Here is a 14023-nt window from a genome sequence, read left to right as displayed (position 1 = left end):
CTTGTTGAAATTCAGCCTCAGGTGATTCTGTTCGGACCACTCTACAAAGTTGTCTACCAGTGTCCTACTCACCCTCATCTTACTCTTAAGTAATTAATTTGAAGATTGCGTATATTCCATTACGTTTTTCCTGGGATATTCCCCAATGTAATATTGTGATTTATATAATTTAAATTTACTATTAATTCCCTTATTTCTTCGTCATATTTGTTTCCATCTTTTAGTAGATTTATGACAGTTTCCAGTTATAGTGTGTGTGTATAGTCCAGTAACAGTGCATTTGATTTAATCCTGCATGCCTTATTCTTAGACGAGTAATGACCATCTCCTCCCACTTCGTATTCCACCAACATCTACATGTTTTTGAATACTGGAAAGATGTCTTCCTGTGGCACTCAAGTCCAAGTATTCCTGCAAGATTCTGTCCATATAATTCTTAATAATAGTTTTAACCTCTGCTTTACTAAAATGAACGAGGTATCCAATCCCCTATAATGTAGCCTGTGTAGCAGAAATGTAATACACAATATCCTGCCTGCAGGATTGTTTTTATGACTTAATGCTTGAAAGCTCTGACAAGCTATTAAGCAATTACAACACTTGGTTGGTTATATTCTTCCACCCTCAATTCAAACAATATTCTAGGTAATTTAGCTGTGTACACTGCAAGATGGTCTGATTCTCTCTGTTTTTACTGCTACCTCACAAAGAGGGGCGAAGAATGCTGCACCTGTGTCTGGATTTAGTTTTGTCTGGATATAGTTTTGTACTGTTGTCCACTTTGGTACCAGAAGTTTCTCTTTTTCTCTCTTTTAGCCCACCTTAGCATTCCCTTTCCACTCAAAACTGAAAAGACTTGGGGTCAGTCCTGTAAAATGGCCTTTGCAGGATTCATAGAGGCATTTCCCCCATTTCTATTAACATTGCAGATACTGGTGGTGTTTTAAATGCTCTGCTACAATTTCGGAGAGACTAAACTTCAACAAGTTGTTTTCTGCTGTATCTATAAGCAATGCAATCTAGGACTGCTCTCATAAGAGCTCAATAAATATTTAATTAATACACTATATACACGCACACACTATTATACATAAATAAGCCAATGACACATGCTTTTTAAGAAAATTTGTTTTGTTTTATTGGAGTGTATTTGTTATATTTAAATAATGATATTAAGTCATTGAAGGTATCCCATTGCAACACACCTGCTGTATGTCCTATTATGTTTAGGGACTGACTGCAGTGAGAGAACAGGACATTAAAGTCATGTCACCTCAATAGACAACTGTCATAGCCCAGTTTTTATTCACCACTTTTTAACAGCTAAGGAGGTTTTATGCAAGCAAACTTCTCTCTCTTCTTTTTTTATTTTTTATCAAACCCTCCAGGGTGGAGCAGCTAATGCTGGGAGTGTTACACATTCACTCAGTCTATACAAAAGTGTGAAAAAGTTGTCACCACAGCAACACTGACACCCAGAGCCATGCAAAAGTAGATCATCTCTTTAGGCAGCAGTTAATATTATAGCACATTCACATAACTTGTTGCCCAAGTATTTTAAATGATATGTCTTCAGCTATCAGTTCTATTACAAACAAATAACCAGTGAGTTATCATATCCCTTCTTTTTTACAACTTTGATTTGTAAATGTGTTTTCTCTTTTTCTCTTTTTAAATGCATCACAGATTTAAATATTTCTTTGTGGTTGTTTCCCTAAGTGTGAATCAGACTTTACTCATTCACACATTTTACAAACACAATTCGATTCAAATTCAGACCAGCAGCTTTTAGCCTGAAAAGACTAAACATGTTGATTTTTATTGCACCATCCATCCATTTTGATCTGTCCCTAGAAAAACAAAACATCACCATTTCCTGTTCAATTACTAAACATGACCCATGTTTCGGTTTTCCTGACAAGCGATCTCACTGTGAGTTCTGTTTTCGTTGAAACTATTTTCTACGGAATAATAGTCCCTACGAAAACCGTTGTGTTCTGTGAATTATCCAGAGTAACAGGGATATTGGAAATACATTTTGCTGTGGAATTCTTCTGTGTAGGTTTTTTTCGCTGTTAGCACCACAAACTAAAGTCCATTCACCTCTATTGTACTGGCATAGAGACACAAATCTCACAAAATGAAAACCTGCATTGACCAAAACAACAGTATCTGCATGCTACCACTGTAAGTAAGTGAGAAAATTTGTTTTTTTTTGTTTGTTTTTTTTGATTATTTGGGACAACCAACAATTAAAGTGCTGCAGATGTGTCTTCATCCTGCTGTTGAGCTCCCCGATCAGCGCATATGCAGTGACATGTGTCATGTGAGGACTTGTCACCCAGCCAACTACATAGCAGTAAAACTGATTCTATATAGAGTACTGTTTTAATAACATAAGCTATTGCCTCTCTGCTACTAGATGTTTGAGGTTTCCCAATCTCCCCCTTCAGTGTACTATTATTATATATCATCTGCAATGTCAAAAATCAACCTTTCAGCTGCAGCCTGTGTATGTCATATATGTAGCATTTTGGCCTAAAATAATTTTAAAGCCCTACATACAAAAACAATTGAGGATGCTTCTAGTTATGCAAAGATACATTAGCACAGTTGCCTTCAGAAATATGACACCTTAGATTCTTATTATGTAACTATGAGCTGTAGTTTCTCTCACATAGTTAAGGGCATTATAGCAACAACAAGGCAAATGTGTCTCATCTGATGTGTGTGGTTTCTCTTTCCCTGTGGTGGAATTTGACGTGTCTCTTGCTGTATTATCCTCATAGAGCTCTTTCAGCTCCACAGGGAGGTAAAAACACATGTTTGGACAGTGTCATGTACTTGCAAGGGCACAAGGCAAGTGTTGATGTGGAATACGTGTACTTAAGTAGAGGTCTTCACAGGTCCTCTTCCTACTCAAGCTGGGTCCAATATATTCTGTCAGATTGGGTACAAGAGGGCCCGCTGGTGAGGTCTCAGGTCTGTGTATCAATGTGTCTGTTACCTGATGGATCCAAGAGGCTTTGCTATCCACTCTGATCACATGGTGTGTCCAGGAAAAATACTACTCTTTTTTACTCCTGCTTCCTACTGCTGCCAGTGCTAATCCTCTGTCTCTTGTTTGGGTCTATTTGGGTTAACCACATTCTATATTGGATCTGATTATCCTCGGGCACTTTTTAGATCCAGCCTCTTTTTCAAATCTTTCCTTAAAAAATTAATTTATGACATGATAAGTCTGAGAAAGTTTTCCCACGTTTTGGACCCATGAAGACATCTAATATGTCTGTTACAAGCTTCTTTCTGAACAACTCTCACACTCAGACCACAGGTGCTGCTTCCCTTTACAGTGCAGCCACACTGAAAGCTTTCTGCCTTGCTCAGGGTCAGCTTTGTGGCAGCTGTTAATGAAGGGAAGATTTTGCATTTTGAACCTTCATATATTACAAAAATACTGCCATGAATTTCAACCAGCAACCTCATGGTTACAAGCCTGTTTCTTGAGCCTTCACTCTTGCACTGAACCCTCAAAATGCATTTAAAACACAACTGTCTTTCCCACCTCACTCACATCTCACACAGCAGATACCCACAATCTACTTGAGTAAAAATAATAAAATTTTCACATGCTTGTCGCCTCCTCATCTACAGTCAGAGTAATGCAGTGGTGAACACAGCAGGGCAATTGGTGGAAACTTCACAGTCCAAGAGTGGAGTGACACCATTCCTCTTTCTTCTTTTTCTTCTTTTTAGTTGGCGATGCACTACCGGAGGGCATGTTCGAAAACAGCCACATCTGCCACAGTGGCAATACAGGTCCGGAGTGATTGGTTTAAACACAGGAAGGGTTGTGGATCAGAGAGTGGTGCGCAGCAGTCGAATGACACGCTGGTAAAGCTGCTGGACGACTGACACCAGATTCCTAAGAGAAGGATGAACAATTAAGGAGAGTGAGGAATGGACAGACAAGTGGATGGAAAGATAAATTGAGAAAGCAATGTAGGAATAAAGAGTGACTTAAGGGAAGAGAGGGAAAAAGAATAAGGCCTACATATGAGTGGGCCAGCATGCACAACACAGGGGTCCTGGCACTGGAACTCCTGGATGGACCCTGTGTTTAACAAGCCTAAATGTCTGCTGTGAGAAAGGTCCACAATGTGAAAAAATATGCTCATATTCAACTGTTTTTATCATAAGCTGGCATGCCCAAACCCCAGATGCAGTCTTATTTTGTCACCTCTGCCTTTTCTTTTCTTATTTCTCAAGTCAAAGGTCAAAGGTTGGGAATGCTAGTTCACATCATTAGATTATATTTACAGAGATATATCAACAATATTGGAATTTAATATCTTGTTTTTTTAATAATCTGGGTATAATGGTTATTAACATTCTACATACCCATTCCAAATACAAATTCATGGCCAAAAAAGGAAATCCCAGAGAACATTTGGAAATGCAGATTAAGAAATGTCTTTCTTTCGAGGAACATGAGTTTTATCTAAAAACTAGACTAAAATGTTCAAAATATGAAAACAATAACCTCTAAATAAACATTCAGCTGACCATTCTTTGTAGGTGCAACTTTTAATAGAGCATGTGGGGCAACATGAGGGGATACACATGTCTAGAAAGTCAGTCATTGTAACACAACAGTTCTTATCACAAACATTTGTACATGTTTAACACACTGACACACACAGACTCACCGAGCTCCGATGGAGAAGCAGTTGTTGCGGTTTGGGTGGAGGCAGAAGAGTGAGGCCATGCAGTAAACACAGCACAACAACATGGACAGCAGTCGTCTCTTTAACGACATCTTTAGTCTGATAGAAACAAAAACGCAATCACTTTCAAACTGTCTGAAACAGACTGTGTATCAGAAATGCGGATTTGTGACTGCATGTGGCTGGTGGACCACCCTTTCTTGATCCTTCTTCCCTTTCTTGAACTCTTATTTTTCAAGAGCTTGACTTTAAGTATTCAAGATTTATGAAGTTTTTTAGGGACTATGAGTTTAGTGATATTTGTTTTTTACACTTCTGCCATTTAAAACTCTGGTGGCACTGAAGCTTATCTTCAAGATCTGGTCTATAAAACTGTTGAATCTACTTAGAGGGGAGAAAATAATCTGTAATGTTGCCATGTTTACCTCCCCCACTTATGTTAAGACAAACTGTGAACACATCACCAGTCTGAGAGTATAGCCTACTTTATTAAAATGACAGATCATGGGTAACAGAGTCTTTAAAAGAAACCTCATTTCTACAAGTTTAACAGGTTATTAGAGCTGTCCTCTGTGTGACCAGAACAAAAAGTGAGGAGTGGTAACATTCAATAACAGTTTAAGTATAATAAATTTGGTATTCTGTTCTTGTCTGTCTGTCAGTCAGGTCCAACCGCAAGACCTCTGATACAACTCTAACTCTGCTGCAGGCCACATTGTAACAACAATGGGAAGCAGAAGCTACATCCCTGCTCCTGTTAAATGCCAGACATCACCCTGAAAAACATCCCATAACATCACCTTAACAATCCTGTTCAGAAGAATTCTTTCCTGACTGACTGATCCTCCAAAACTGGAAAACTCCTCGCTTTGCTTTAAAAAAAAACACTCAGCAGCTTCTTCGAAACAGATCCCAGGTCCAGGTGGAGTTACAAGAAATTGTCACAGGGGTTGGGGGTTGGTGTTGGCAAAGGTGTAAACAGGATCCTGGCTCCCTGGGTGCTGCTGGGCACTGGGCACAATTACTGCTGACCCACACTTTGTTTTGAAAGGTCCTGAAAGGTCTAGCAGGGGTGAATAACATTCCTGCATTGTGTGTCCGTTGGAGCTATTTTGGCTTGTTGGGAGCCCGGGGGGGGGGGGGTTTTAAAAAGGGATTTTCCTCCCCTTACGGTTGAGTGTTGGGGTTTGAGGATTGGTGTTTGTGGGACTGAATGGGAAGTGTGAAAACGCTCAAAGTCAGGGCTAACAGCATTCAGACATTTACCTAACCGCAGTTTCTGTAGGTTGGTCTAAGCTCCGGTTATGTCTAACCTTTTCATACTGTGGACAGAGTTAATGACAGATTGTATTTTGCACTTTTTTCACGCCTTGAGAAGACAAAGAGTCTACGGCATGCAGAGTTCAGTGAGGCTAACGCTGTTAAATGCGATTTCTAGAAAGGAAGCTTTACCAGGTTTCACCATCGTGCTTGGGTTTACAGATTTACATGTAACCGAGTTCATATGTTGGGTAATAATAAAAACAAACAAAAATGTAGCAGTTAAAAAAGAAAAGATTACAGTTACATTAAGTAAAATATGTATTATTACTCTTGAGTAAAACCATAAGCTTACAGTTGACAATTCATTATAATGGCCTCTAGTGACAAAAATGTTCACTGGGTGAAAACTTTGCCATTATTTTGACTTTAAAACAGAAATGGGAACAACATTATAATAGAGTGCAAGTTCTGCTTTCCAGCTGTGAAAATGGTCTCTGGGCTACTGCCTGAATCTGCTTAATGAAAAGCAAGTTTTTCTTTAAAAACCCACTGAGCAGGTTTATAAGGTGACATTGTTCTGTCGTCTTATAGAATTTCTTTTTTTTCAGTTTTGGTTGTTGGCAGACAAATGTAAGGAACATAAATTAAGATGTTGATGATCAGCGTAAAGTATGTGAATAAGTAGCTTCACCGTGTTCTAGTAAATAAAATGCACTTAAATAAACGTTCAAAGGGAGGGAAGTGGTAGTAAATTATGGGTGAAAACCCGACAGTTTGGGCAATCATTTTGGATTTCTGAACAATCACTTCCGATACGTTCCAACCCCAATGTCCTGTTTTAACTGGAAATATGTTGATTTATGGAAGCAAGTGAAATGCTGTTTCCTTGAGACTTTGACATGATTAATGAAGAAGTTCTCTAAAACACAAGAAACAAAAAGGTTTTTGGCATACACAAGGATGTCTCCAGTCACTTGTTTTTCCTTTAGTAATTTTAGACTATAGACGCTGGTGTGGTGCCAGGTGATGTTTTGAGTGTGTGCAGCGAGAATGCATCATTAGCCAGATCTATCTGTGTGTGAATCTTAGTGGAAAATGGTCCCATCATGTCTCTCCTGGGGACTCTGGAGCCAGAGCGAGACAGCAGCCAGCAAGGTTAGAGTTTAACTAAGGCCATTCAGCTCTGTACAGCCCACAAACACTGCCAATAGCGTACATGCATTAGTCCACTGTCTACAGGTTTACAGGGATGTCCTCAAGAAAATGGAAAACATTTTACATTTACATCATGACTCCATAAAGGGTTGGAATAGACTCAATATATCTCTACTCAGCTCCACTGGTAATGTTCCTGTATGTTATTGCACTACAGGACACTCATGTACATTAAAGCTGCAGCCTGCAGAGCACACAGCCTGCTTGAGTGCACACTGATAAGATGCTGTCACACTCATACTGTGTTTTACCTGCGCTATATAGACCACCAAATCTGATTTTATAAACTAGAGGAATCAATAAAATGCATGAAAATATTGAGAAATAAATCTACAAATGTGTAATACAATAATTCCACATTATTATATTTTAAAGGGTTTCATCTCTGGATTCATGTTTCTTCAGTGGAATTAATTTTCTTCCTGCATGGTGTGATTTAGATGTAAATGAACATGTAGTTTGGTGTTTCCTTCTTTAATATGCATATCATTGTATGGTGGCCTAATTTACATTTAAATGTACAGTAAATGTACATTGCATTTGTGATGCTGCTTGATACCATAAGATGGTGTCATGCAAAGCCTTACAAGGAACATTTCCATCCTGAATGGAAACCCTGGAAATTCACTGGAAAAACTGTAAGCAGATGGCTCACAAGACAACAGATTTTTTTTTCCAACTTTAAATTCTCATTCAAAAGTTTCCTTTTGATGATGTTCTTAAAGCAAGAAACCTTTGCAGAACAGCAGTACAGTAAACAGTAAACCATGGCAGAGACGAGTCAAGAAGTCTTCAGACTATCTCAGAAATGTGTTACATAGCAATACCTACCTTAAGTTTGCTAACATTAGGTAAAATTTGCCACTATGAGCTAACTAACCAAGTATGGCTGCAGCAACGAAACCCCTGTGTGTAGAGAAATAACTTAGAGTGTGTTTTATTGCTCATGAATTTAACTTTTCTTATTATTAATAAGAGTAAGACCGTGTTACTTCTTTCTAAAGTTTCTCAACACAGAAACACAAGAGTCTCCAGGGTAATGTTATGCTTTATGTTACGGCTATTAGTTCTAATTATTTCAACTTCCTCTCTGAGAAATTGTGTTTTCTCTGTCAGGATGCCCATGACCCTGTAAATCATTGTTGCTGCAGAGAAGAAGTCTGTCAGAGGTGCAATACAGAATCTAGCTGCTGAACACTGCAGCATATTTGCCGAATTAATCCCAAATTGAGAATGTATACCACTTTAAACTACTGTATTTAACTGCTTAAATTTAACTTAATGTTAATTGAAATTGTCGTCACTTAAACTTATAATGTAATTTCTTTCCTCACAATTTTGACTCTTTTCTTACAGTTGCTTATCTTTTCTACTGATGAGTCAATCAGGAATTGTATGTACAACCCTCCAATTGTCAGTCACATAACACATCTTTGAGAAAACAGGATTTTTACTTCTGGAACATTGGACAAGTCAGTGAATGTTCACTATAGTTTGGTTCAACGTTATTTTCTATAGTTCTGTGATGACATAATGCATTGCATTTGAGGCATACGGTTAAAAAAACAATGACTGAACCAGATCAACAGACATTTTGACGTATCATAGCAGGAAAAGTGTTAATGTGTTGCTAATAACATTAACAATGGTTCCATTTTACTGAAGTGTCCCAGTAAGCCACAACAGTCTGACATTGAGCCAGCATGAACAATTCAGTGACTATGAAAGTGAAGTAGCTAAACCATCCTTAAATGTATTATTTACTCTGGTGCTTTTTCTACTGTGACCTGTCAAAATGTCGTCTTGGAAAAGCCCTGTAGCCAGTCTACACTAATTTAATTTATTTATTCCCTAATCATGCAAGGTTTGGTTCTCCAAAGAACATTAACCCTAACTAAACCTTGGTTAAAAACATCTTCTTAACTAAAAATTGGAAATACTGTAAATATAATAAAAATAGAGATCTTCCTGCTTGCAGGGAGCCAGCAGGCAGGCGGCTGGGACAAGGGTCAATCCCAGGGAGGCAACAACAGCAACGGATGAGCAGCGGAAGGGTATGTATGTGTTTGTGCTGGTGTGTGCGCCTGTGCATGTGTGTGTGTGTGTGTATGAGGGGAGGAGACAAGCAAGACTAACTGATAAAGCTGTGACTGTTTTTGTCCTTCTGCATTGAAGGGATTTTAAGGACACTGATGAGAACAGTTAGATCGAACGGATGTTTTAGCAACAGATTCACTTTTTTAAACTATGATATGCATCACCGAGGAGACATTACACGACACCGGATTAACGTAACAGGACAATATTGGCTAACAGGATTCTTCATCAAGTTTCAAGTTTTAACCGATTTTATGTTTTAGCATTTGTGCAAATCTCAATTTTTTTCTAGCTCAAGTACATTTTGTGTTATGTTGGACAATGGCTGTAAAGGATAAAACTGTTTCTGATGGCAGCAGTGTCAGCAAATCTTAAATGCATATACATTTTGTGAATTTCACCTTCAAATCTTTGGGTTTTTGTTATCAACATGTCATATTTGTGTGGACATGCAAGCACTGAGCCCTCTGTTAGGATGAGTCCTGACTGTATGCACTCCAATGAGTCGACATCCCAAAGCGACGTGAGGCCCCGAGTGATGGGTCTGATCCTGAGCATCGCCTCTTGCCTCATCATCTCCACCAACCTACTGGTGGCAGCAGCTCTTCTTAAGTTACTCCTCAAGAAGAGCAGCCAGAGCTGGTGCTTTGTCCTCAATTTGGCACTGGCTGACGCCCTGGTGGGTGTGGCCATCACTGGTCTAGCCACAGAGGACTTCAACAACAACAGCAAAAATATCACTCAGAACCAGTACAGCCATATCACTGCTGGTCCTCCCACAAACGCCACGCCTCCTGCTCAGGGCAAGACCCGGTGTTTGATGCGGATGGCCTTTGTGACATCGCCCTGCACAGCATCCATCATGTCCATGTTCCTGATCTCACTTGACCGCTATGCAGCCATAAAGATGCCCCTGCGGTACTCTCAGCTCTCTGGGAAAGGGACAGCAGTCGGGTCCCTGCTAGCTCTGTGGATCAGCTCTCTGATTCTGGGATTCTTGCCAGGTGAGAAGTAAAAATGTACAACAGATTAATTAATTTCTATCTTAATTAAATGTATGGTGTGTTAGACCAAAAGAATAGCACTGCATTTAAAAATGCAAGCAGCTTGCTTTTGGGTTTCTTTTAAAAGGTACTGATGAGAAAATGTCTGAGAGTTTGAGTAACATGTCCTTGTGTCCAAAGGTTTTTCACAGGCATCTTGCTTTTTAAACTCCATGGTTATCAGGTAAACAGTAGAATTATGCCTATTATGTTGTTATGTAAAATAATCCACCAGGAATGTGCACTCGCATCTGTCTGAGTATGTCCAGATCATTCACAGCCTGGGCTACTTTATGCTGTTACCATAACAGATAAAATGTATCTGTTATGGTAACAGCATCTCACTAGTTCTCGACTCCTTGAACAGACACCTTTTGACAGGGCTACTAAATAGCAGCAACAGGTCTGGTTTTCACCAACAGCTCAGGACATCTTCAACCTGTAGCATAAAGACTGGAGACTGGAGTAAATAGCTAGCCTATTTAAAAATCTGCTTACTATTTTGTATTTAGTTTTTTTTTAACCCATACTGAAAAAGAGATTTCTTTACACTGCTAGTGGGGTGAAGCTCAAACATGACTGACTGCTGCTGAGTGATTTTTCCGTATTATTTTAAGTTATAACTTTTGGGGAAACATTGGATGGCATTTTTGTTTTTGTGTATATTAATGGACTTCAGGGACTGTTTTCTTGACAGTCCAAGAATGCAAGTTGTAGTGTCATATGGCGAATAACCCGTCTCCTCTGTTCCGCAGTTATGGTGCGGCAGCTGCAGAGGGATGTCTACAGCGGCTTCTGTGCCTTTTTCTCTGTTATTGAGGTGGGCATGATTGCGTTATTTAGCGCATGCTTCTTTCCTGTGCTCTCTGTATTTGTTTACATCTACATGGACATCCTGAAGATCGCCTGCAGCCACCAGAAGCAGATCTGCCAAGTTAGGCAAGCCGGTTCTAGGACGGGTGACCACCAGAACAATCAACATCATGAGCATCAGCATCATCAGCAGCTAAGGAGCGGCTACTGGAGTCATGTCAAGGCTCTGAGGACAGTGGCAGTGCTCGTGGGCTGCTTCTTGGTCCTCTGGTGCCCATTCTTTGTGGCATGCATAGTGCACCTTCTGTGTGAAACCTGTGAACTCACTGACGTGTTGGAGAACTATCTTTGGCTCTTGGGTCTATCCAACTCACTGATCAACCCTCTGGTCTACGCCTTCTGGCAAAGGGAGGTGCGGCTGCAATTAGCAGCCATGTTTTCCTGCTTTACAGGCAGCTCGTTGGCTGTTGGACCACCAGGTGTCGCCAAAAGAAGTGACCCGCCACCTGTGCTGACTCCAGCTGGTGTTCCTAGTGGAGATACCCTCAACCCTTCACTGTTGCAGTCAGTTGTTGACCATGACAAGACTCACATTGTGCCTCTGTCTGCCACAACCAGCTTGTGAAAGAAACTGGATGGACTATCAATGTGATTTTCTAGATAATCTAGACACTGTGGCTGTAGAGTTATTACAAAGAAGTTAAAACTTACTTTAAGAGCTGTGAAGAGTTTCTTGCCTCACCTTTTCTTTCTGAAAAGCTGAAACACATTCCTATCCAGATTTGAAAAGAAATGAATTTCTACCAGATGGTAAAATGTGTCGACCCCTTAATTTTATCCCAGCTAAAACCCTCACAAGGTGAATATCTTTGTTCTAAAATTAAAACCATGAATGTGAGAGCTACTTCTGAATGTGTGTACTAATTTGACCTTAACTTTTACTTTAAATTGATACATGAATTAAAGTGAGTTTTAAATCTTCAGCACTGACCTGCGCCCCGTCATCAAGATGTTTTTGGGAAACAGGGCATTGATCAGAATAGAGGTCTGCAAGCCAAAAAAAGTATTAAGTATTACATTCCATATTAAATTTACAATGGTACACTAATTCATACAGACCTGTCCTTGTCTCCCTCCATCACACATGCACCATTCTGCAACGCAATCACTCTGTCCCCTACTGCCCGATTTGGCCCAGTTCCATTAGGCCTAAGCCTGTTCATGGCCTGACGGTAATAAAGTTTTTAAAGTCAAACCTTTCAGAGTAGCTTCAGACTAGCCATCATCATGTGTTCAGTACTAATGTATTTGCAAAATATGTTTGCTGTAAACAAATAACGGATATGTGGGATTCCCATGAGCCTCAGCTGTACTCTGTATTAAGTTCAAATTAGCAAATATTAGTGTGCTTACACATCAGAAGATGATGATGAACATGGTTTACCTTATACCTGCTAAATATCAGCGTCATATTTGAGTGTGTTAGCATGCTGTCGTTAGCATTTAGCTTGACTTTAAGACATGTGGAAATTTTAACAATCATTTCTAGTTTTTATTTGCCTAATTATGATAATATTGTACATACCAAACTAAAAAACACATGATGATCAGGTTTTAAACAGAACCCCAGGTAAGCCAAGCTTGTGTGGAAAAAATGTACACAAGCTATGAAACGAAGATCCAGGTAACCAGAAACCTTCTTTCAGAACACACTAATGTAACATGAGATTGCATACAAGTTATCGTATATAAAGTAGAGCTCCATGTTAAGGCCAAGTTTACCTAGACTATGGCCTCTCCCTGGTGTTCACTCTGTTGAATGATAGTGGACAGGAGCCTCATAACAGTGATAGCACCACAGTATTATTTAGAGAGATTTGTTCCATAATTCCCAGTGAAAGCAGTGGAGTCAGAGGTCAGTGGCAGCAGAGGCAGTTCCGGTTTCACAGAGTGTGACATTCATTCCTGATAAGTCCACAAGGGTTCAGGCCTGTCCTACTGTAGAATAAGTAAGTACATGAGGGGCGCTCACTGACCCTTTGAGCCCTTTATGCACACTAAGATCCCGCAGAGATTTGCAGAGGACACAGCCTAGGAAAAAAAAACACAAGAAAGGGGGCTATAATGTAAAAAACGGAAGAAAATATAAAATAAAAATTGTTTTCCCCTGGGAGCATGATTTTTTTGTTAGTGAATACAGGCAGTGATGCCTTCCAAAAATGTTTAATTAAAAAACAAATATATTTTACACATGAACAACATAAATATTTATGAAATATGAACCTCATTTTATTGCCACAGATCGCCTCATACCCTGAACAACATTTCTAATAAGTAAATCATGTGGGGCCTTAAAAAACAGTCACACATTTACACTAATGCATTTATGTATCTATACCATAAACATTAACATTCAAGTCTCTGTAATGTGACAGCTGTAATATATCCAATTTGGCGCTATAGAAAATACAAATAGCTGAAAAACAAGCATGGATGCGACACGTGTGTGTCAATTCAGGTAATTTAAGTATAGCGCTATGTTGACCATTAAAAGTATTTTTACCCTTGACACGACCAGCTCTTCTGAGTCAGAGCTCTTCAGTCGGACAGAACGTCTTGAGTTGTCTAATGACGCAAATGCAAAGTTGTAAACATGGGAATCTTTACAATTGCTACCATCCCACCTCTTGTTAAGTTAATAAAAGCCTCTTGTTTTTTATTTAATTTGGCAGGTAACAATAGTTTTGGGGCATTTGGATAGTTTCCACCAACAAAAAGCAATAAATCGACCCGTCTTCTCATCCAAGTAGCATGATTGAGAGTGACTGAATCAGCTTCACACACAATAACTAATAACTGATGGCA

At 39.4% G+C, this 14023-nt stretch overlaps 1 protein-coding gene across 1 annotated transcript; it reads left to right on the top strand.

Moving 5' to 3' along the window:
- The first annotated feature begins 9398 nt into the window (after positions 1–9398).
- Positions 9399–12209, top strand: LOC118331499 (glucose-dependent insulinotropic receptor). Its single transcript, XM_035666480.1, has 2 exons — positions 9399–10306; positions 11101–12209. Exons 1-2 carry the CDS (start codon positions 9733–9735, stop codon positions 11781–11783), a joined length of 1257 nt encoding a protein of 418 aa, XP_035522373.1. The 5' UTR covers positions 9399–9732; the 3' UTR covers positions 11784–12209.
- The last annotated feature ends 1814 nt before the right edge of the window (positions 12210–14023 follow it).

Source organism: Morone saxatilis, unplaced genomic scaffold, assembly GCF_004916995.1.
Source record: "Morone saxatilis isolate NCDOM2014 unplaced genomic scaffold, NCSU_SB_2.0 Contig20, whole genome shotgun sequence".
Lineage (NCBI taxonomy): Eukaryota > Metazoa > Chordata > Actinopteri > Moronidae > Morone > Morone saxatilis.
The sequence above is the reverse complement of the archived record's forward strand: the minus strand, read 5'-3'. Positions and strand labels throughout refer to the sequence as shown.